Source organism: Anoplopoma fimbria, chromosome 2 (assembly GCF_027596085.1).
Source record: "Anoplopoma fimbria isolate UVic2021 breed Golden Eagle Sablefish chromosome 2, Afim_UVic_2022, whole genome shotgun sequence".
Taxonomy (NCBI): domain Eukaryota; kingdom Metazoa; phylum Chordata; class Actinopteri; order Perciformes; family Anoplopomatidae; genus Anoplopoma; species Anoplopoma fimbria.
Genome location: NC_072450.1, coordinates 9,598,406 through 9,621,981, shown reverse-complemented (window position 1 = coordinate 9,621,981; position 23,576 = coordinate 9,598,406). Strand labels below are relative to the sequence as shown.

The 23,576-nt window shown below is 39.3% G+C and overlaps 1 protein-coding gene across 3 annotated transcripts; it reads right to left on the bottom strand.

Moving 5' to 3' along the window:
* Positions 1-717: 717 nt before the first annotated feature.
* cylda (cylindromatosis (turban tumor syndrome), a) lies at positions 718-22,509 on the bottom strand. 3 transcript variants are annotated; one of them, XM_054614418.1, is made up of 17 exons: positions 22,222-22,509; positions 20,607-21,142; positions 18,445-18,756; positions 16,202-16,307; positions 15,272-15,373; positions 14,503-14,619; positions 10,361-10,749; positions 9,002-9,167; positions 8,771-8,912; positions 8,029-8,151; positions 7,281-7,372; positions 6,834-6,900; positions 5,931-6,063; positions 4,793-4,901; positions 4,449-4,567; positions 3,852-4,068; positions 718-3,071 (listed from the first exon to the last, which is right to left on the bottom strand). In XM_054614418.1, the coding sequence occupies exons 2-17, from the start codon at positions 21,096-21,098 to the stop codon at positions 2,887-2,889; spliced, it is 2,871 nt and encodes a 956-aa protein (XP_054470393.1). In that variant the 5' UTR covers positions 21,099-21,142; positions 22,222-22,509; the 3' UTR covers positions 718-2,886. The 3 variants fall into 3 exon arrangements, with proteins under 3 accessions (XP_054470393.1, XP_054470400.1, XP_054470409.1); XM_054614425.1 differs by lacking the exon at positions 14,503-14,619; XM_054614434.1 differs by lacking the exons at positions 14,503-14,619; positions 15,272-15,373.
* Positions 22,510-23,576: the final 1,067 nt, after the last annotated feature.

Here is a 23,576-nt window from a genome sequence, read left to right as displayed (position 1 = left end):
ATAAAAAGCATTTAAAAGCCTTCATATTGGTTGCTACATGTGTAGGTAGGTCTACAATCTTTAAAAAGGTAAACTTCATAAAAGTCTGTGGCACCTCTGAACACACATACCAAGTGATGTCATGATGTACTGACACACCGTGGAGCACAGTTCTACATCACCTATAGCTGGTGTTAAGTTGCTGTTCAAATTGGGAAATGTTAGACAATGAGTCTTTCCTTTTATGTGCTGCTGATTGTATCCCTTACAGTTACTTTAAAAAATTAAAAAGTCAGTTAATATTATAGGCTTCAATAACAACATACAGAGAGAGATAGAGATTGCCTGCTCAGGTAGACATTACTCCACTATATCTAAGAGTTGTTCGCTGCTATATTAAGGTTTAGAATATTATATTCAGCTCCTTGAATGTTAAAGCAATACATTGGATGTTGAAATTGAGTATTCTAGCATCACACTGAAAGAGAGTTTCTAAGTAACCTACTCTCCACTGTGGCCTTCTACCTTTACTGGTTTCTTAGTACTGTGCTTTTGAAATACATTTCTCTCAACAAACTTTTTTTTTCTTTCTTATGAATAAATGTTTGTGAGAAGGAGACAGTAATCCGAAAACTCCCAAATCCCCTTCCACCTCCGACCCGAAGCATCTACCAGAAACTCCCCTCCATCCTTGATGCTAAGCAAGATCTGTCATCACATCACTGAGAACATGGCGTGTACCCTTAAAAATGGGCTTTATTTTGTTAACATTTACAGGAACATCACTGACATTAATTTTCCACCCGTTACATATGTCTATACTGTACAGATGCAACAGAAAAAAAAACCATAAAAACAAAAAAAAAACTTCAAAATCACATCCTCCGTTCTGAGACTTCTCTCATAGAGAACAAGGCTCCAGTCAGTGACATGCTTCAGCAGTGCAGAAAAGAGTTCACACAGGAAGGTCCCCTGTCAGGATCCCTGGGACAGTGGAAACGACCACAGAGCAAAATGGAAGTTGTCAGCTGGAACCTAATTTATAAAAAAACGCCCGTTCACACTTATACTCACAACTAAATCCATGATTAAGTTGTGATTTAGGAAAATATATATATATAATGCTGATGCCAACATGTGCAGTTTTCTCGCTTTTATCCAATTTTTTTCGTGATATATATATATAAAAACAAACTACATTATGTCTCAATCCACGGTATGTTTTAGGTGCTTTTTAAATTGGAATACAATGGAATCAAGGAATTCTTAATTTAAATGATTTTCTTTAAATACATATATATGGTGCCCCAAGGTTTCCAGCCTTGTGCCTCATTCATCACCCATCCTTTGTTAACTCTACACTGTTCAACGTGTCATTATTAACATTCAGTAGTTGCTATGAAACGGCGTAAACTACAATAACTCACTTCAATATACTGAGAAAGAGGAGGAGTCCCCCACACCAGTATCATCAACCCTGTTTCATTTTCTCAAAAAAAAAAGGGACGACATAAGAGTTTGTAATATGATTAGAATACAATAAATAAGATTTGATCACAATTGTTGTGTTATCTGGTGCATGGCTGGAAACATTGCATGTCACATCTTCATGGAAGGCAGCGAGAGTCAATACTAGCCATGACGGGCAGAGAAAAGGCTTCGTAAACATAAAACATAATTTAGATTAAGTCATCAACACAACGAGTCCAAGACTTAAAAAAAAACACTGCATGTGAAATTCTCCACATCATACTCTCTTAGTTTAGAGATAACAGCCAGACTTTCCCAGTATTTCACCTCATTGACCCTGTGAATGCATGGAGGGCTCCACCAACAACCTTTACAACAGGAGCCATTGTACAAGTCTCCTTCCATGCATTTATCTGGCATCTACTCTGCATTAGCAATGCAGAGCGCTCTTTACGGCTACAGAGGAGAAGCACATTTGTATTCTGTAACACAAAACTCTGATGTCTCCCAACCAACAAATTAGCACTCACTGTGACTTCCAATGGGAGAAAAAAATAAAAAAAGAACAAAACCTAAATGTTTCCTGATAGGTCCACTTGGGGATGGAGCAAAAGTGCAGCATTGGTTGAGCAAGTATGCAGTAAAACGTGAGACTTTTACAATGGCTACATCTGTTTCTGCGAAACATGTACTGTAAAGACATTTACACAGCGTGATGGGGAGATATGCAAACCGGTTCACAGAGAGCAGAATACTCTGGTCGACTGCACAGTAGGATGATATCTATACCGTTGATGTTACTACCTGGAGAAATCTATGCTACTAAGAGGTTTTACACAAGTTTTTAGAACAGTACACACAGTTTTGGATGAGGATTTGCACACTGCATTGCTTCCTTAATGTGGCATTATGGAAAGCTCCCGTCTTTTACAGTGATTAAGAATAGCAGGACTCCTCTTTTCTTAAGGTAAATGAGGTGGCCAGGGTCCTCCCACTAGCTCATCTTGTTTTTGTTGCACATGTTTTGTCAGCCGCGGCGATGCGAGCGTGCCCTCCCCTGCCCATCTTCTTCCACTTCCTCCCTGAACAGGGAGTGAATCTTCATAAGGCCTACAGATGCAACCAATGCTCAGCTGTGAGACATGGGGAAGCTACATAGGACTACATGAAGAACACAACACTTCAACTAATGCACAGTGCAAATAGGCTTCCCCCCCCCTCTCTTCCATCTCTCCAACATCCGGAGATGGGCAGGCATTGAGGAGAGGTGGGGTGGAGAGGGTTAACTCTGGACAGCACCCCTGCTGGCAGGCAGCCTTTCTTCTTTTAGTTTTTTTTTTTTTTCATTTTTGGTCTTTCTGGGAATCTCCTGCCCTTGGGGAGGGGGGAGGTGGTGTGGCTGAGGGGTAAAGGGTGGAGGGGGCAGGGGAGAGGATTCTACTTGTACAGGCTCATGGTCGGGCTCTGGTACATGCACATGTATGCATCACACAGCAGGCGTCGGGCCTGGCCCTGGATGCTCTTGGGGTCCAGGGTGTGCAGCTCCTCTGGGGTCATTTTCAGGTAGGTCTCCACCTCCGGACAGGGAGACACCTGGGGGATGTTGAAACCGTTCTGCCCGCCTGCAAAGCCACATGCACGATCATTGAAAACAATGTGATCATTTGTAACAGCAAAGCCTTAGTCACATCCTTATTCGCAACTTATTCTTTGAGTTTGGATTGCTAATTTACTAAGAGTTAATGCATCCAGTTACAGCAAACAGTGACCTAGAATTTGCAAATGGCAGATATGAATTTAAAATACTTTTTTAAATACTTTTAAATTAAACTTCTTCTTTCCAGGACTCATTATGTTGTTTTATTTTTAGATTACACACTTTAATGTTTTGGCCAAAATAAGCAGCCACTAAAGGTAAAAGTTGTTTAATCCATCAGTCCGTCCTCCAGTAGTTCCGATAAAGAGTATTTGCAACGTTTCTCGGCTTTAACGTGACAGGAACACATTATCTGACATTTCACTTATCAACAATTCTTTTTTTAATTGTAAAAACTAATGTGCAAAAAAATCAAGAAGGAAAATATTCTATAGTAGCAGCTTAATATTCTTAATATTTTGTCTTTAAATATAAAGCGCTTTAAGTTTATGTGTAATGAAATGTGCTATGACAAACCATAACTTTGGTTCAAAATTCAAACAAAAAATTTAAAGTAAGCACACGAGTGCATGAACGTTTTTTTGTGGAGTGATTGATTAGTTTAATGTTTCTGAGGCCATCTCCATCATACCATCTTCTTTCAACAGTGTGTGAAAAAACTATTTTCTGTACATATCCTGGATCTCATTTCAAGGACCAGTTTGATGCCATAACAAACGCAGCATCGTAAGGCCACGACTCTTACCATCACGGTCAGCCATACTGTCGAAGAAGAGCCAGGCGGAATCTGCGTTGCCGTACTTGACGAAGGCCACGTAGTGACTGGTTTCGATGCACAGCACGGCGAACAGCTCCATCCTCTGGCGGGGGAAACTGCCCTGCCGCCCCGTACCGTCTTGCAGCTCCTTTGGGACAGACAGTTTGCCATGCCGATGGGTTTTCCTCCTCGGGTGGAGATGAACCTAAATCAGCACAAGCAGGTATACGCCATCACAAAGGCTGTTTGTTACAGAGGCCTATTAAAGGCCTACATACAACAATATTAAAGATCACAGGAAATACATGCTTTAAAGTTCATTTGAGGATTCATACTGCCAGATGAGCATTTTAGATATAAATCCAACAATATTCCAGTATATGCACTGAGTGCTGGCAAGTGAAATGGCGGGACCATGTGTTACAATATACTGAACAAGTCACTCTTCTGCAACATAACTTGAGACTGCACTGAGACAGATTGATTCCTTTGGATTTGGCGCCCCCAAATGGATGATCCCGACCCACACTTTACAACTTAGTTTTTCGTTACATTGGTGTTGCAATACCTCCCTCTGTTGTTTACCTGTGTATTGCACTTTTCACAGAACTGTTTAATCTTGCCAGCCGTGATATCCCCGTCCTCATAACAGTCTCGACACTCGTAGAGTGCCAGGCCTCCGCAGATTCGACATTCCCTTGGAGCTGGATAATAAAAAAGCACAGATTTATTCTGCCTGAAACACTCAACAAAAGTTCTTTAGCGAGTTTGGAAAGAAGAAAAAAAAAAGGTTCCTTCATCTTAGTTGAGTAGCAGTGACAACTCAGCAGGATTTCATTACCAAATGCCACACAGCTCTGAAACACCATCGATCGGCGAGAATACATCACACGGACACACTGGGGAAAAAATTACTAGCTACAACTCACTGTCTTCAAGAAGGTCTGTGATGTCTAACTCTAGCGAGGGGAAAATCTTGTTGAACATTTTGAAGTCCTTGCCAAAGCGGGGCATCTGGATGATAAGGCAGGAGGGAGCCTGGCAGTCAGGAAAAACAGTGAAAGAGAAAACTTATGTGGTCATCAACGAAGCAGCATTGACAATCAGCAAAACCCAGTGCAAACAGGAACTGAAACCAGAACTGGCATTTAGAAGAGTCTACACAATATACTTATAATCGAACAATTTACAGACCTTAGCAATTACAATATTTCTCTAAGATTGAATAAAGATGACAATCTTGTTTTTGTTTTGTTATTTTCTAGGGTAATTAAAAGGTTAAAAGAATTGGGATAAAAAAATCTGAATATTAAGTGCAAGCACCTCCATACATAGGACATGTGACTACTCTATGTGTGACCTATGTTCTACATTTCTTGTTTGAATTTGTTGTCTGATCAGCAGTGGAAGCTGCTTTTAAACAAGGAAGTGTCATTTTTAGGATTGCTGTTAGATTAGGACACAATCCTGTAATGTAGCCCCTCATTTCTGGAGCTGTGGGGTCGTTACCGCTGGCTGACTGTTTGGAAGACAGGAAATGGAAATAGACAAGCTGTGTGAAACCTTCTCCTCTCTCCAGCACTGGGTCTGAATTGTAGATGAATGGATTTATATATGAATTTAATTTTATAATTATTGATGTATTTCATGTCAGTGGAAACAAGGAGGATCAGCTGATCGCCTTGGCATCAACTAATCATTTTTTTTAAATGAACAAATAAACTGTAGATCACTGCATGGGCCATGACAGATGACACTGCATTTGAACTCTTACTTTCTTTCTTACCTAAAAAGCATTTTCCTCTCCTCTTCAACACTGACACAACCAAAAGACTTATGCTCTAATTTAATCAACTTTCATTTAGAAACAATAACCAATATAGCTATGTACCCTGATACAAACTAAAATTGTCTTTTTTTTCACAATTTGTTGCAGTAAAAAATTACATCATGGAAATGAAATAATAGCATTTTAATACCTTATGTTTTTCATAAATAAATTGCACATGTACACCAATTTTTCTACTAAACTCTGGCTAATCTGTTAAAATAAAAAATGAAATTCACCTCTGCAAATTTAAGGTCGCTGTTGATGAAAGACCACTCCAGGAGCTGCTGGATGGTGGGAACTCCCACCTTGTCCTTCTTGTCCATGAAGATCTGGTAGAAGTAACAGTCCTGGACCTTCTGTCCTGCCGACCTGAAAAACAAGTCTTATTCAATCTTCCTTTCTCAGAGGAAAGAAAGGTGTTACCTGTGCAGATATTAAAAGCACTTCCTGCAGTACCCACGAGAGATATTTATCACACCGATACAAAATATCAAGGTTTTGTGATACTATTCAGAAAGCTTTAACATTTAAGGCCAACCTGTAAGTAGTTCTAACTATTTCATACCAAAGAGCATCTTCTGTAGTATCTAAATGTATACTTTTTCTCATGAAGTATAGCTATAAACGTTATTTTCTGTATCCTGTGCCTGATAAACTGTAAAGAGACACTCAACATTGCAGAATTTAAATAATTATTACTATGGAAATACTACTGCATAACCCTAAATAAATACTGAATTATGTTCATCTGAATGGCAAAGACCATAAAACATGACTATAAAGGGAGTTTTCATATCGTGACCAAAAGAACTCCCACAGTTAAATCACTATGCCCACACTGTCTGCCATTCAATCTCAGCGTAAGCACTGAAGCCGAAGTGAAACATTATGTTACTGTGTAAATCTAAGTACTGCAGACTTAAACAATGTCTGGTTTAGTTCTGTGGTTTAGCAGCAGTGATGTGTTTGGAGTGTCGTGTGCATTTCATACACATGGTTTGTGTGTGACAAGTAACTGACATCACAATACATTTTTGCTTGGTAAAGAAAACATTGTGCTTATGTCTCTTTGTGCCTTTATGCGCTAGAAGAATCCAAAGAGGTCTTGTACTTTTTTTCAAAAGGCAACTGACCCTTACCTGAGCCTGAGCAACGGATCCACCCTCAGTATGTGATGAAAAAGTATATTAAGGAACTCCTCAGGATCTGCAATACAAGATGTGCTTAAATGAGATGTGAGGAAACGTTCCTGTGTAAATGCTGCCATCCAGTGCACACACTGAAAACTGACAAGTCGGTGACATGAATGTCTATGCTGTCTTAAAGTAGCTGATTCCTTTTGTTTCTTGTGACTTGCAGGAGTATAATATTTTATAGTTTCTTAAAAGTTAGTTTTATCCTCAAAAAGTCTTTAATAATAAAAAGGATCATTCAATAATAATCAAAATTCTGATTCTCAACAACAGTACAAAGAAGTTGAAACAATCATTATGATACAGTCAAACTCATGACAATGAGCACAGTGGAAGAGGTATGAGAAATATTTTAAAGACCAGTTAACAATTCATATGTCCTATTCTCCATACCTTTTTCTTCAGATGTGAACCCAGAGGCAGCTTCTACTTTCTCCAGGATCCTCCTTAGCTTCATCACTTTAGTAGCACAGACATACCCGTGTCTGCAGGAAAAAGAAAGAAAAAGTTAACAAAAAGCAAAATTGTCATATTTGGTTCAGTGACATTAGCTCTGCTAATGAAATTCCGCATCAGATGTTACATTCAAGTAAATCATGCAACCTATCATGTTCCAGATTAGGATTTCTTTAATTTATCTGAATTTCAATCAAGCTCATATTTTCAGGGCTAAGAGAAACGTAAGCATTCGTGTCTTGATCAACTCTAGTTTCCTGTAAAAAAATCAGGTCAAAAGCCAAATCCATTACACAGGTGATGAGAACACTGAGTCAAAACCTACAATGTGATTTGTGAGTATGTGTGTGGCAAGAGCAAGGTAGTTCTCCAATCAGAGGGTCGGTGGTTCGATACCCGGCTTCGTGTCGATGTGTCCTTGGGCAAGACACTTAGCCCCAAGTTGCTCCATATGCTGAGCTCCTCTCTCCTCTTCTCTCCCTCCTTCTTTATGTAGGCTTGCCATCGGTGTGGACTGGATGTTGCATGAATGTTAGTTATCTGATGGTGGCACCTTGTATGGTAGCCTGTCATCAGTGTGTGAATGGGTGAATGATATGTAATATACTACTGACTGTAAGTCGCTTTGGATAAAAGCGTCTGCTAAAATGACTGTAATGTAATGTAATAAACCACTCTGACTTACATGCGCAGGGGGTTGACTATCTCTGTGCGTAACAGTTCTTGGGTCTCTTTGTAATACTCCACATCTGTCTTTGAGCGTGGTCTTAGCAGAACAGTGTCCAGTACAGAGCTGAAGGAGAACAGACTGCAGAGCAGAATATACACACAACACAGAGAAAATAATTAATATTCGTTTCTTTTATCTAATCTTTAAAGGATAAATTAAATGAAAAAACAGAGCTCATCCAAAAATATTAATGTTGTAAAACTCATATGATGGATATAATGCAGTTTGTTCAAATTACATTTGGATTTACTGTGTAGTTGATACAAAATACTTTTTACTCATTAAATACTTGGAAGTGTTTTTTTTTTAATCATTTTCTGTTCAAATGGTGAAATTTAAAGCTAACATTTTAAACTCCAAACTGGTCGAAGCGTCTTCAAAGCATGGGATCTCCTGTAGTTTGGGGAAGAAGTTTGGGTTGACTGCTTTGTTCAATGGCCCTTTGGCAGTTTGGCAGAAACAACAGATGAGCCACTATCCACCGACCTGCTCACAGCAGGAATACACCCTCCTGTTAGAGCCGGTGGGCAAAGTCAAAACAGTTTACTAATAAGCTTCTGCCTCTGGGCAAACAGCACTGCTGGCTGAGGAAGCCCTATAGAGTCAATCAATATGACTGAAGTCCAGAGACGTTAATATAACATGGCATGCACTGCAGCTGATAAAGTATTTACTGTTGGACTTAAAGAGTACTGACCAGAAGAGGGTTGAATCCAGGTAGCAGGAGTTGTAGTGGCCCTGGATGCCTTTCTTTTTTCCTACCATGACATCCAGACCATCATTCTCTGTGCGAGGAGGCGTGTTCTCATGTACGACCTCACTTAGGTACCCTCCAAATGCTGCATAAAAACAATGCGAGTGTAAAGCTTTTTGGAGATAATAGGTCATTCGGTGCATCTTCTTAATCATCCCATATCTACTGACTCACCGATGGAGTTGCACCGCTCTATGGGGTTGGAGGAGTGATGCAGGGACGGGAAGCGGGAGTCGGGCCGGCAGCACTTGAGCTTAACGAACAGGGCCTTTTTGGGGGGGCAGGTGAAGTACCGTGTACCTTTGAAGGTGCCATCAGTGCAACCGGGGCACTCTTCCTCCTGGAGGAGAAGATCAAGATCACGTCATCCGATCAATTACTGACAGCTACTGCAGTAAAAGAAGCATAGGTTTTCACTTATTCTGTCCTTTTCTAAATGCAAATTTGAAATGCAATTTACTCAGAAATTCTACTAACAATGGCCCATGTGCACACAAACTATCAACAGAAAAATATAAATATATAATTGTCTTCAAATTAATAGTGCAACAGGCCAGCTGTTTCCATGTTTCTATATTTAACAAACAGATATGAGAGCATTAAAGATATATTCTGCTAAATCTCTGCAAGAAAGAAAATGAGCATATTTCTTAAATATGTCAAACATCTTTTACAAAATGTTCCACAAATGAATCAAGCAATGTACTGATAAATTAGTTTTAACCTGAAAAGGTATGCCATGTAACTAGGAGAAACATAGTCAACATGTCCAAATAAGATTTGGAAATAAAGTTTCCTACCCAGCTTAATAATGATTGGCTGATATTTTTGTGTTCATCAGTGGAGTTACAACATTCGGTGAATCTTCAAGGTGTAAACTTTGCATAGGAATGAATGGAAATTTATGGGGAATTCATGGGGAATTCATGGGAAATAACAGGAATAAAATGAGAACTATATGGGTTATCTGCTCAGGTTGTATTTACCATGTCATATGCATATAGAAGCAAACATTTTACCATATCATTAGCAGACCGTTAATTAGACAAATAAATCCATTTATACTAACCACTAACTGAATAAACTTTAACTGAACTTTGTATACATTAGGGCTGGAGTGGGGGAGTTGCTAAAAAAAAAAAGCCCAGCTGATCACTTCCTGTTTCTGCCTGAGTAAGAGCTCCAGAAATGTCTTTATGTAACCTGTCAATATGTATCTCGAGTTGAAATTTGCAATAACGGAATTTTTTTTAAAGAAAAATGACCAATATTGTCCAATTCTCATACATGGGCCATCTTTTAAATGTAATCAAACACAATCTGTCAGAGGATTGAAAGATACACCGGTCCCTCAGTATCACAAGATAATGTATTGTGTTTTATTGTATAATGTTTATCATAACACCATCCCCTGATATATCATTATAGTATTTGTCCCACCAATGTAATCCAGTATCTCTGAGGTTTTGTCTCCATGTACTGACACTGAAAACTAGATCAAATTTCCAAGTTGACATTGCTGCGTTGCCTTACCAGCTCTAGCCCAGCCAAAGGCTCCAGCAGGCCAGGAGGAAGGCCCACCCAGCGGATGACACCACACAAGGGGGGGTTCTCCTTCACCTCCACCAGAGAGCCCACCTCCAGACCTGGCTGTCCTCTGGGAGGTGTCGAAGGACGCGGTGAGGGAGGGGCAGCGGGTGACGAGGGCTCGGGCTGCTCTCCCATCACCGACTGGACAGAAAGGGAGAGAGGCCCATGGCTCATGCTGTCAATGGGCCCGGTCTTCCTGTTCAGGCTGAAGGGCAGAGAGTGGAACTTGTTGTCGCTGGAAAGCGAGGCAGGGGGCGGGGCTCTGGAGGGCGGGGAGGACTGGTTGAAGTCAGGGGGCGTGTCAGTAAGTGACTTGGCGGGGTCCTCCCCAACTGCAGGAGAGAAACCAGAAACCAAAGTTATTGTACAATTAACAGTAAAAACACACCATACTATGAGGGCTGTCTTCACTATTCTAGAGATGTCAGTCTTTAAATGTAACTTAACACCAAGCTGAAAATCACTTTTTTACTGACAAGACGAGAACCTCAACCACTGGAGGTCAGCAAAAACAAGGTTTTCAGATGCTGTTCAGTCTCGGTTTAATAAGTCAAGGATGAAAGCAACATGCACTCTGGCAACTAGAGGTATTTGGCTTCAAAGAGCTACTCAAATTTAAAAAGCTTGAGATTAGATTTTCATAAATTTCAACAGTATGATATACTGTATGTATGATATATTGTACCTAAACAATCTCAGTGTCTTGGGGCATTTTCACACCTGGGTCAACTGCTTTTGGCAATATGATGATATATATCCTTTACCAATGAATATTTTAATGTCAAGTCCAAAATTAATTATTTGTCCTATTTTTCATGCCAGTTGATAGTCCATGAAAACAGATAGGTACGCTTAAGTGCTGAAAGAGTAAATCCACGGATTGGAGAGATTCTTATGTGTAAAAACTGTTGATAATGAAGCTCTTTAATAACTGAGGTAACAAGCAACAGTCCAGACTCAGGTGTTTTGGTTAAGTGTGAAAATGCCCGTTGTTGAGACGTGACGTCTGGTGTGCAGACTCCTCTTCCTATCTGATGTTGTTCTGCAATGTGCTTCACTTTGCTTCAAACTCAGATTATTCCGTTTAAATTTATGCATTTGTGACTTGTGTCACTTTATCAAAATAATTCACAAAAGAAGAATTCCTCGCATACCTACCGTGACAGTTGAGTCAATACATTCACTCTCTTTGCTAAAGCTAAGAGCTGGAGCATTTTATGAGTCAAAGCAAAAACTTAAAAGCTGGATGGAAAAACCACCATTTGCAGAAGTGAGAGGTTAACGATGTCTCGTTGGCCATCATAATCAGCTTCATCAACATTATGTTATGTGTTAACACAGATGGCCCTCATAATATGTTAAATAAAACATACATTACAGATAAATCTCTCTGATTCATGTTTTTTAGCAATCCTGCATCTCATGGCTCGATGTCATGATTTTTTACTTTTAGAGAGAGTGATGCAAGATCATAAGTACTGACTGAACTGTCATGACAGACAACATGTATTCTTGAATAAAGTGGCATACTCCTTTAAGCTTATATATCTACACCTGAACACCTGATCTCACCACTGAGAGAACCAAAGGAATTTGCAGTCTTATCATTTTGTGACAGAAATGGAAGCACAATAACCACAAAGAAAAGTAACCCAAAATGTGAAAAGTGACCCTGAGGAAATGATGATACATTCACAGGATGAGTAAGCAGTTGTGAAAATGGCACGTCAACCATTTATGACTGGCCACTCCCAGTTTCTGCATTAGTATTGAAATACTTTGAAATCAAGTTATCTGGTTTGCCTGCAGAGGAGGCAAAACCACGGTTAATTTTCAGCCCTTATTTTGAAGATAAGTATTCCAAATTTCAGAGCTTGCACATGTTAGTATTTGACATGATGCTGAGGTACAGCCCCTCTTGTGCATCTTGTTTTGCTTCTTACTTTTTGGTTGATTTGTGATGTCTCCAGGTTTTGACGAAAAGTTAGAGTTATGCATTTACTGATGATTAGAACATGAATCTATCCAGAACTTGACCAGAAGCAGAATTATGAGTTAATATCCAGAATAACGTGTATATTTAATCAAACTCTGTGAAAATCTGCCTCCACCATCTTCACTACAGGTGCAATACATTTTTTAAGGGAACTTATCAAATCTTCACAACTGACTGATGATGATGACATGAGCAATGTGATCAAACACGTGTCCCATAAATGAAAATACCAAAACGATGAGACAATGTGCTGAGTGAATCAGTGAATGAGTCCTGACACTAGAAATAAAGGCTTTTACTAACGCTTTGTCTTGCAAATAGCATTACACAGAATTGTTCATATAAAAAAGCCAATCTGCAGCCAAAGACAACAGCCAGTTAAGGAGTTATTTGCAGCACTGAGCATTACTAAAAGCCTTTGGGCGACACCAATTACTCCATGCAGGGGGAATATCACACTAAAATGGTAATGAAGGACCAGACTTGTGGAAAGGTTTTCATAGCAAGCTACTGCAACAAACTACGAATTGTTGTTTTTCCAAAAAAACATGTTTGGGGGCATACATTTTATTTTATCCCAGAATATAGTATAGTACAGTTATTATATTTACTATGGAACTATATTTATCCCACCTGTTAAAAAAGTTAAAACAAAAACGACTTATCTAATAATATTTCTTTTTTTTCTTATTTATTATGACTTAAGGTTTCTTATGATTATGGAAATACTTCAAGCAGATCTGTATTTTAGTCATCTATCTAATAAAACAACAAATGTGTCACTCCGAGTCAACTCTGAAAGATACGCATCAATGTGCAACTACTCATTACATACTTCATTTTATATCATACACCGTGAGAAGCTGACAGCCAAGGCACAAAAATGTCCTACTTTGCAGATGTTGTAAGCTTAATGTCAACTACATCTACAGTCAATGTATATATTCACAGTTAAATCTTTAAAAAGGAGCAGATAAACAAACAACATGAATAATACCCACTTTTCTCCTGTATACATCTAAATGTACCTCTTCTGTAAACTACTTGGAAACTATTTCTGTTCACAGATCCGATCAATGTGTTGGTGGTATTTCTTATATTAGCCGGCGTGGTGAAGACCGCTGACTGCTGCTACTTCAGCACCACAGCTCTGTTTAGATGTCGATTAAATAATATTAGGAAGCAGTCAACTACTGGACCAATAATATGCAGAGGATATCTCATAATACTGAGACACTACAGTATATAAAATAATCGGATACTGTGCCATATAATTGTACCGTATACTAGATTAGAAATACAATAAAATACAAATATTAAAGCTGTAGTAAGTAACATTTACAAAATAATATTTCATCATATCTAATCAAACTTCGCTATATCCAGACTGTAGTGCATTAGATGATTCATCTGTGAAAAAAATCTGGTTCCTCAACCTCCTCTTAAGTGTTTAGAGTTTTCCTTTGGGTGCAGTGGAATCTTGTAAATGCCATTAGAAGCACTAAAAGGAGGCAGAGGAACCTGATTTTTCACAGATTATCTGTCTCATGCACTGCTGTCAGGATATAGTGACAGTTTGAGCAAATGTAATAAAAAAATTTTAAAATAAAAAGTACAAAATGATAAACAATTAAGAATAAGTTTCTCAATTTTAGATATTACGAGAAAATAGTTACTAATTGTAACTTTGTATTTCAATAATTTTATGAGAAACCTTTAGTCGTATGCGTACATTTTTTCCCCCAAAATTTACTTGATAATCAAAATAATGATTATGTGCCACACATTTTTAGCAGGTGGGGGAAATAGGTTCCTATATATGACTTTACCAATTGCTAAAACATTCTACAATCCTATGTTTGTTACTTTTAAAGGATACTTCTATTTAGTTAAACCCACAGTACCAGAATATATGTCTTTTAGTACAGGGGTGACCAAGCAGGAATTGAACCTCTGATCCTGCCAATGTTAGTAAATCAGAAGTATATAGATTAAGGCGTTCCTTAATCAAACGGATTAGTATGTAGCTTGTTGTGAACAGGAGCTTGCCGGTAAGATGGTTGACATCCCATGAGTCCCCGTGTTTTACCTTCATCAATGTACCATGTGCTTTTGGATTTGGACTGGGCGGGGGGATCAACAGAGCTGCCATTTAAAGTATAGTAAAATTCAGACTTGCTTCTACTGCCACACTGATGACCTAATCCTGTAAATAACACAAGTACATAAAAAAAACACACAGATAAACATATGTGTGCATGTGTGTGCATGTGTGTGTGTGTGTGTGTGTGTGTGTGTGTGTGTGTGTGTGTGTGTGTGTGTGTGTGTGTGTGTTTTTGAGAGAAGACCGAGTGAGAAATAAAAAGGTAGAGAATCCTAGAAAAAAAAAGGTGAATTAATCAGCAACTGCAGTCAGCTTTCTGTATAAAAGAAACATAACAAGAGACAATAAAAGCCATCAGGGTAGTAACATTTTCCGTTCACACCAAATCGATGCAGCAACCGGAGTTACTTATATTTTGTGAAAAATGGAGTTAGGGATGTCCTCTGTTATTATTGTCTTTTTTAAAGGGATTTTCCACCAAAAGTGTTTTTTCTGTTGTTATTCTTAGCTTTGCTTGCCTATATCATTTAAGTTTGACCAAAACTGTTTCATAAACTGTTTCAATGGCCTTAGAGGGATAATTAGAAATGGCAAATCAAAATGTGTGGACCCAGCAAATATCTTAATGACAAAAAGAGCTTTTTTTTATTTGCAGAATCTCAACCAACAATTTTGATGGAACGCTCCTTTAAGAATGATCATGATACCTGGTTGGTACATCAGTTAGGTTTGTATCATAACAGCAGTGCGGTACCTTTGCTCTTTGGTTTGCTTTGGCCAGAGGACGACTTGTCACTGTTGGTGCCTCTGGGGGCAAAACTGTGCTTTTGCAGCCTTTGGTCCTGCATGGAATATTCTGCACGGCCCAGAAATACATCCACATTAGAGGCACAACACCCCTATCAGCCTACGTCAATCTACCATGCACCAAATGTCCTCCACAGTCCACTTGCAATCTCTGTATGTAATGTATATTTTTCCCTTAATTGTTTTCAATTTGTCACTTCAGTTTGATAAATCATCAATCAGTCATTTAAATATCCAACAAGAAATATAAAGACATTATTTTAGTTTCCTTCACTATAAGAAACATACTTTGAATGTATGAGACATTTGGTGTGACAACAAATGTGTTGCTTATGGAAGGTTCCAGAAGATGTTGAATTTAACTGCACACTGATATAACTTTGACCATAAGTTTTCTTTTTTTTCTCTTTCTCACAAGAGAAGTGTCAGAAGCATGACAAATTAGGAACAAATATTATTTAGGGTATATCTGAAAGCAGCTCTACTTACTGACAACATACATTTCATGCAGCCTGTCTAGAGAGTCCAAAAAGAAAAGCTTTCAAAGGGATATGGCAAACTTGCTATATTAAGAATCTTCAAGATTTTCTGGTTTCAAGTCTGAATAGTCAGAGAGGCGGCGGTAGCACACATAAACAAATCAATATGCCAATGTGGGGAACAAAGAGCCCGAGTATCTCACTTGACTTTCAAAAACAAGTGAGACATCAGCACAAAAGGCTCTCTGTTCCCGCTGCAAGCAAAACACAAACTCGGAACGCTCAGAGGGAGCTCAGAGCTGGTCCAAGACAGGGACAGCTGAATGTTTTCAGAAACTGTTAGGGTTTTCACGACATGCACACGGTCCAAAAACAGGGACCAATACTAGGTGACTCACCTGGCATTACGTCACAGATGGGCACGAGTCGAGTGTGCTCCAAACTGGCGAAACTACACAGCAACTTCCCATCGAACACACCATCCCAGTCCCCGATAGGATTGTCCTGAAAGAGTTGGAGACATGAGAACCTTGTAACTCTGCCAGGCGTTCTTCATCTCTGCAAAACTGATCCGGTGCCACACGTGCTCCTTCCCCTACTATCTTCTTGGAGATTTAAAAGAGAGTTTTGTCTTATCGCTCTAAAAATAATGCACAAGCTTGATCCTCTGAATTGTTATGATCCAAACTGCTCATCTCATCTTCTCCACCAAAACATCAGATCTTCCACCTCAAATCATTCCACTTGGATGCTCTTGATTTCTCTGCAAGCACAACCACGCTATTCTTCTTCTGTACTTTTGAATCCAGGACTGTGCTCCAGCGGGATAATCTACGATAAGCGTGAGGCCAGTGCCACTAGCTAGAGAAGGCAGGGCGAGGCTGAACGCAGAGTGAGGCAGAGCAGTGGGCTCTCCTCAGCTGCCTGCTGGCCCCTTGCCATGCTGTTGGGTCATACAGCACTAAGTCTTTACCTCACTCCCCGCGTGACTGCCTTGCCTTTGTGTGGGTGGCTCAGATGCACCGAGTGGGCCGCTGCTGCTGCTGCTGTTGTTGTTGGTGCTGCTGCTAATGATCAGCAGTCAAATGCCTCAGTTATGTGTTTCAATCTCTCTATGACTACAATACCTCTCCCGCCTGACAACAGTAGTCATAGATACCAGCTACTGTGATCCCAGGCAACAAGACATGTTCCCTCAACATACAGAGTGACGGTCATAAGAAAAACAAAAACAAAAACACAAACTGGTCCAAACTGAATAATTCTCATAGTTTGACTCTGAAGCGGAAATTTCTGAACCTCTGCTGAGTCAAGGAAAGGAAATAAACAAAATGCAACAAAGATGGCAGAGCATCCAGTCGTGATTGAAACATCATCTCACTTTATTTTAAACAGCTACCTAAATGTAACACTGACCAGGTAAGAACATTTTGATATTTGGATGAAATGAAACATTAAACTAGCATGGAATTAGGGGTGTAAGAAAACATTTTCACAATATTATGTTTTGTGATACTGTATCGATTCTCAAACGCTTTATAATTTTTTTTCAATAGTTAATGTGCAAAGAATAACACAGTTAATACTTTATTATATTTGCATTAAAAGTTAACTTTTTAAGCTAACTTTAATCAGCAAATGCAGATTTTATGCATGTGTGTTCTTTAAACAATATTTTTTTTTCTTAATTGCAATGCAATGCCTTGCAAACAGCTCTGCGCAGGAAGGTTTTACAATAAAGGAGTAAGTTTCCTTTCTGGTGTGACAACTCTGGTTTTAACACACTGTATTGCCATTGTCAGTCAGTGAATAGTTACCTTAAAGCAATAACACTGAATGGTGGAGCACAGATAGACTATGTCTGCATTAAGAAACGCCATTTTTGTGTGAAAGAGATTTGTGTCCACAATGGAGTTTCCAAGTAAATGCAAACGGCTCAATCTGTTCTTTTTAGATTAGACTCAACTTTATTTAAATTTCACAGAGTACAGGTACTGAGTCAATGATATGCAGTTATTCGTCTTTGGTTAGTTATTTAATCACGGCCGATAAACACTACATGTTAACCAGCCGTCGTTCCCAAGCTGCTGCACTGATAAAATAATTATTTTATAATTTCAACATGTTGGCATTTAAGATAAAAGATCTAAGTGACAGTTTGAGGCGACTAGTTGTCTTCTTAATTTTGCTGGCACACAGCCAAAAGACCGTCACTAGGTGGCATTGTTTAGCAAAAGCTTAATTTACCCCGTACACACTGAAACACCAAGCCGGCTGTTTAAAAGTTATATTCTCTGAAAGCAATTTTGGACAATCTTTGTTTTAGTCTGGACGGTGGCTGAAACTGCGAGAACTAGATACAATCATGCACGTGACAATAGAAATTTACTGAAGTTTAATTTTAATGTGTAAAATTATAATTTTTTAAATAAGCGTATTTCCCAAAATGTTGAACTTTTCCTAAGAGGGAAACAAGTCATATGGTCAGGGAGGAAATTGGTTTAGAAATTCATTTTTTTCATTAATTTAACGGACAGTAACAGGAATCCTAGATTGTCTGCATTTGCCTGTCATTTTTTTTTCAGTTTACCTGGTGATTGTTTTTAGACATACAGTTGTACTAGGAAAGCGCGTTACTTACCATGTCAACTCCCACATAGTACCCCAGGCTCTCATTGCCTGGCAGCAGATCACAAAAAATGATGGTGCCTCTCTCTGGCCCGTCCCTGGTCTGCACCAGGACCCTGGAGTTGATCTCCAGTGGAGGGAAGTCCTGGTCATCTTCCACTGGATTGACGTGGTCCACCTCCAGCTTGCCCAAGGCTTCGTCATCATCATCCTCCCAGAGTTCGAGCTTGTCCAGGGCCACAAAGACACCGCACTCGTCCTCACAGCGGAAAAGTTGTCTGCCCTGGTAGGAGCCCTCCGTGAAGCCCTGGCCCCGGCCCTCCTCCTGGGAGACGGAAGTAGAGGAAGGATGATGAGACAAGTGTACAGAGTGAGACAGAACAGGAGCACAAGGGAAGAGCAACTTATTGTCATAAAAAGTAGGGCAGGTAGCAGGGCTGCTTACTCAGCATTCTTCAGTAAAGGGAAGTAAACATCATAGAGCTGTGAGAGCATAAGATCGATTACTGCAGCAGGAATATGAGTTGACTTACTGCGATTATAAATGCCTTCAAAAAGTTCCAGCACAGCTGCTGGATGCTTTTACAAAGCACACTGTAACATATTGTGTCTGTCTTCTGACATGCCAATTAGATACGAGTTAGATTCATCTCTATTTGGTAGGGGCAAGAAATTTGAATTGTATCTGAAGCATATGTGCAAACTGAGGCCGGAGCTACGGTCTGAAGGTTTCAGCCCACTCAAGAAGACGCCAGCTGGAGTCAGTAGAATAAAAACAACATTGTGCTGCAATAAGCAGCCCTTTGTATTGTGTAACTTGCTGTACATACGCTACAGAATGAATAGCATGACATCAAATAATCAGATTTAGTTTTAAGATTAAAGGAATAGTTAACACAAAGGTTTGCCCTTGTGTCGGTAAAAATTCTGCTGCTTTGTTTCAGCCTTCTCTAAAATAACACCAGTCTCTATCTTTAAAGCTAAATAAAGGGCAATTGGAAATTGAGAATACATTTATAGATCATAGCCATATATTTTTTACATCTGACAATCAAACATATTCATCATTTAATCCTGCATTTTCAGCAAGTCATAAAAAAATGTGATGCACAAAGTGCCGAGATGTGACAATGTCATAGCAACTGTGATTATTTAGCATTTCATTCTGCTTTGGAAGCACTGCCTCAAAGGTGCTCAAAACAGTCATCAAAATAGCTCTACAATAGTCAGCAATAACTTTGATTTGTTTCAGGGTCCAATTTGTCCAAATGTGCTATGAGTTGTACTTGCAACTTTATGTACACCAAGCCAGTGCACGTTGACAAGGCACACATAAAAGAGGAGGCACTTACATCTCTATGCACAATCTGGATGAAACCTGGTTGTACTCTTTGCATTGTTTCTCCTATTTGTGTTGATACTAAAGTCTATCGAACTTTAAACACCGCCTCACACTCCAGCAAATCAATGGTGTTGCTCACAAAATCACATAGTTCTGTCAGTCTTATTTATAAGGTACAAGAGTACAAACACTTCATTGCATTGCAATTGCCTTTAGCACTTTAACTAATGAAGGCCATGGGTGGTGAAAGTGGTTCTACTTCTTAATAAATACAGACAGTGTGTGTTAACTTGCTGTACTATGGTTCTAATGCAGCTTTAAGCAATGCAAGAAAATCAGTTGGTTTTGATATGCTCTCAATAGCCAGTTTCTGACTGTTTCTTTTGTATTTGATAAGGCTGAAAGTCATCTAAACAAGCCACACAGACACAGATGCAATGGGTAACTGGTTTTAAAGCTGAATAGCAAGGACAACATGTTTGTTTTTGACAGCTGGTTTGCAATGTTTAGACATTAAACTCCCTTTAAAAATGGGTTCTTATCAAAATGTATTCATAGTAGCAGTGGTGTTTGGTTGCAACCCTGCTTTCGGTTCCACATCTATACCTATTGTTTTCCAGTTCCAGTGCAAGTTGACACTGACTATCCAATTGGTTGTTTTTTTTTTTTTATGAGATGTCTCATTTGTACCGTGCAACTTAAACAATGTATCCAACACTGAAATTACTATATCTACCATAGTAAAGCTCTCTTGCACACTGATCACAGAGGAAAAACAGAATAACCACATCACCCTCTCTAAAAAAAGAACCAAAAGACAAACAAGTTCTCACCAACAGCTCCACTCCAAACCAGATTCCAGAGAGGGCTCTGTCAGGGAGCAGCGAGCCCTTGAAGCGAACCACACCAGGCAGAGGTTCATCCCCTGAGCGCAGCTGGACGCGCACCTTCGAACCACAGTCAATATCACGGACGCGCTCTAGGCGTGACTTGTTGCACAGGAGGGCATACCGCTCCTCACAGTTGGTGATGGGGAACAGCAGCTCAGCCAGCTTCTCGTCCAGCTCCAAGACGTCCCGCTCGTCCAGGCCCAGCACCACGTTGGTTTGGTCCAGGATGCGGAGACTTTTTTTGCCTTTGCACGGGGGCAGTGTTCGCCCCAGGCTGTTGCGCTCCTGGCAGGCCTGACCGAGACTGCCACGGGGGATCCTCAGGGTCTTCTGGGGAGGCTTCTCCACCGTACACTCCTTTATGACCATGTAGAAGCGCCAGTCCTCCCTGAAGCCCCCACTGGGCTTCTCCTGGCTCCACAGGGCAGAGCTCATGGCTGCATGCTAGCCAGGAGGTCCAACATCAAGGCAAGCTTGACCTGTAGGAAGAAATAACAAATTACCACTTAAAAATATATATATACAGTACCAGTCAAAAGTTTGGACACACCTTCTCATTCAACTACTTTGAAGAATCTAAAATATAAAACATATTCTGGTTTGTTGAGCATTTGTTTGTTTACCACATCATTCCATATGTGTTCCTTCATAGTTTGGAAGTCTTCAATATTAATCTACAATGTAGAAAAAAATAAAAAATAAAAATAAAGAAAAACCATTGAATGAGAAGGTGTGTCCAAACTTTCGACTGGTACTGTATACGAGTGAAAGATGTTTTCATTATTTTATTTGATAAATAAAATACAATATTCCACAGACTTTGATGTGAACACATCATTCATTAATCAAATGAAGATGTTGAAATAACAAACTCAAACCATTATGGAACATTTGGTAAGAAGGGGAGGGAAAATATTTTCAGAATAATAATGAATGGGGACCTCTAGAATAAATACATTGAAATCTGAAAGGTAACTTTACATCTTAAGTAGCAGATTACTGCACTTTAGTTAAAACATATGTGGAAAATCGATGTGAGGAATCTAATAGCTAATGCCAGTCTAGTTTGTGTACACTCTCCCTCTCTGTCATCCCTGTGCAGCACCCCTGGGTTTTTTTGTTAAGCAGGACCTCGTGTGACATTACTCATAGTCACTAATTTGAATAATCTAAAAATAAACTGTGAGCAGAGAGCTGACTTATTCAAAACACACACAGGGCAAGACTCAGATAGCAGACAGCTGGATTTCCCCTGATGACACCTCAGACATAAAGATCAACCACCCGACACAGTGAAGAGCACACCGCATCCGTCATTTGTTTCCAAGCATGACAAGACTTGCTAACTTGGTTATCGTATTGTTGTTTACAATAAAGTGTCGGCCTCACTGACAGATATGATGACAAATGTTTTTCATTAACATTTCCCCTGACAGCCAGAGCAGCAGTGTGTCATCACCTGTCAATCAAAGGCCCTTTAAGAGAGGGAAGTAGCTAACCAGCCAAAAAAAGCCCCAAATTGTGATTTACGTTCAATACTAACGACGTGGACGCTCACCTTTGATACGCGTCCGTTCAGTTAGAGGACACAGCTGACTGTCATCTCAAATGTCCATCTCATTCAGATGCAGGCCCTCTGGAAACCAGCTAGATTCCTCCCGTAATAACCTCTGATTAGCTAAATGGCTAGCTAATGCTAGCGTCCAAACCAGCTAGGTATTACGCTAAAGTTAGCCTAGCGAGCTGAGCGACAGCAGGCGGGCTGGCAGAGGACTGCCAACCTCGAGAGTAGGCTATCAGCATTTAGATAAACCTGCTCTCCATATAGAATACGTGAAATAATACAGTGTATCGCCACAGCTATGAGATATAATATTTACAGGAGACGACCTCACGAAACTTAGTGTATGACGTCATGCACTCCCTGGCACGGATTGGTCAGTCGTTTCGTTTCTAAGCGCTGATTGGCTGTTCGACATGTTTGTAAGCATCCGCCCCCTCTGTGGGGTTTTCCCATGAATGGCAGAACACATAGTTAGGTTGAAGCGTAGCGCTCAGGGTAGATGATGCTGTCTCTGGCCAGGCAGTAGTGGGAGAAGTATTTTCTGTGGAATATTTACAGTACCAGTCAAAAGTTTGGACACACCTTCTCATTCAATGGTTTTTCTTTATTTTTATTTTTTGTTTTTTTTCTACATTGTAGATTAATATTGAAGACATCCAAACTATGAAGGAACACATATGGAATTATGTGGTGAACAAACAAATGCTCAACAAACCAGAATATGTTTTATATTTTAGATTCTTCAAAGTAGTTGAATGAGAAGGTGTGTCCAAACGTTTGACTGGTACTGTAAATAATACATCATGTAAATACGTGGCAATGTGATAATAACAAATTGTACATTTTTTAAAGAAATTTAAAATGTCTTAATATGTTATGTACAGTACTAGTCAAAAGTTTGGACACACATTCTCATTCAATGTTTTTTCTTTATTTTTATTTTTGTTTTTTTCTACATTGTAGATTAATATTGAAGACATCCAAACTATGAAGGAACACATATGGAATTATGTGGTGAACAAACAAATGCTCAACAAACCAGAATATGTTTTATATTTTAGATTCTTCAAAGTAGTTGAATGAGAAGGTGTGTCCAAACTTTTGACTGGTACTGTACTTAAATAAAAGAAGCAAAGCTTAACTATTTAAAAAAATACCCTTTAACAGATAAGAAATTGAAATGTATTTAACACTCGAAATGTATTATTATCAGCAACATGTATTTATAATCAAAGTGAATGTGCTCAATATACAGAATTGGCCTGTTTTAGATATATTATACATTATATAATGCATGTATATTATATTATTGGATTTTAGTTAATAATGCATTCATATGTTTGAAGCAT

Excerpts from the sequence above, each read along its gene's own strand:
- cylda (XM_054614418.1), bottom strand. The coding sequence starts at position 21,098 with ATGAGCTCTGCCCTGTGGAGCCAGGAGAAGCCCAGTGGGGGCTTCAGG. Across the intron at positions 10,750-14,502 it reads CACATGGTACATTGATGAAG|TTGGGGAGGACCCCGCCAAG; the intron begins GTAAAACACGGG and ends TCTCTCCTGCAG. Across the intron at positions 3,072-3,851 it reads CAGTATGGCTGACCGTGATG|GCGGGCAGAACGGTTTCAAC; the intron begins GTAAGAGTCGTG and ends GTGGCTTTGCAG.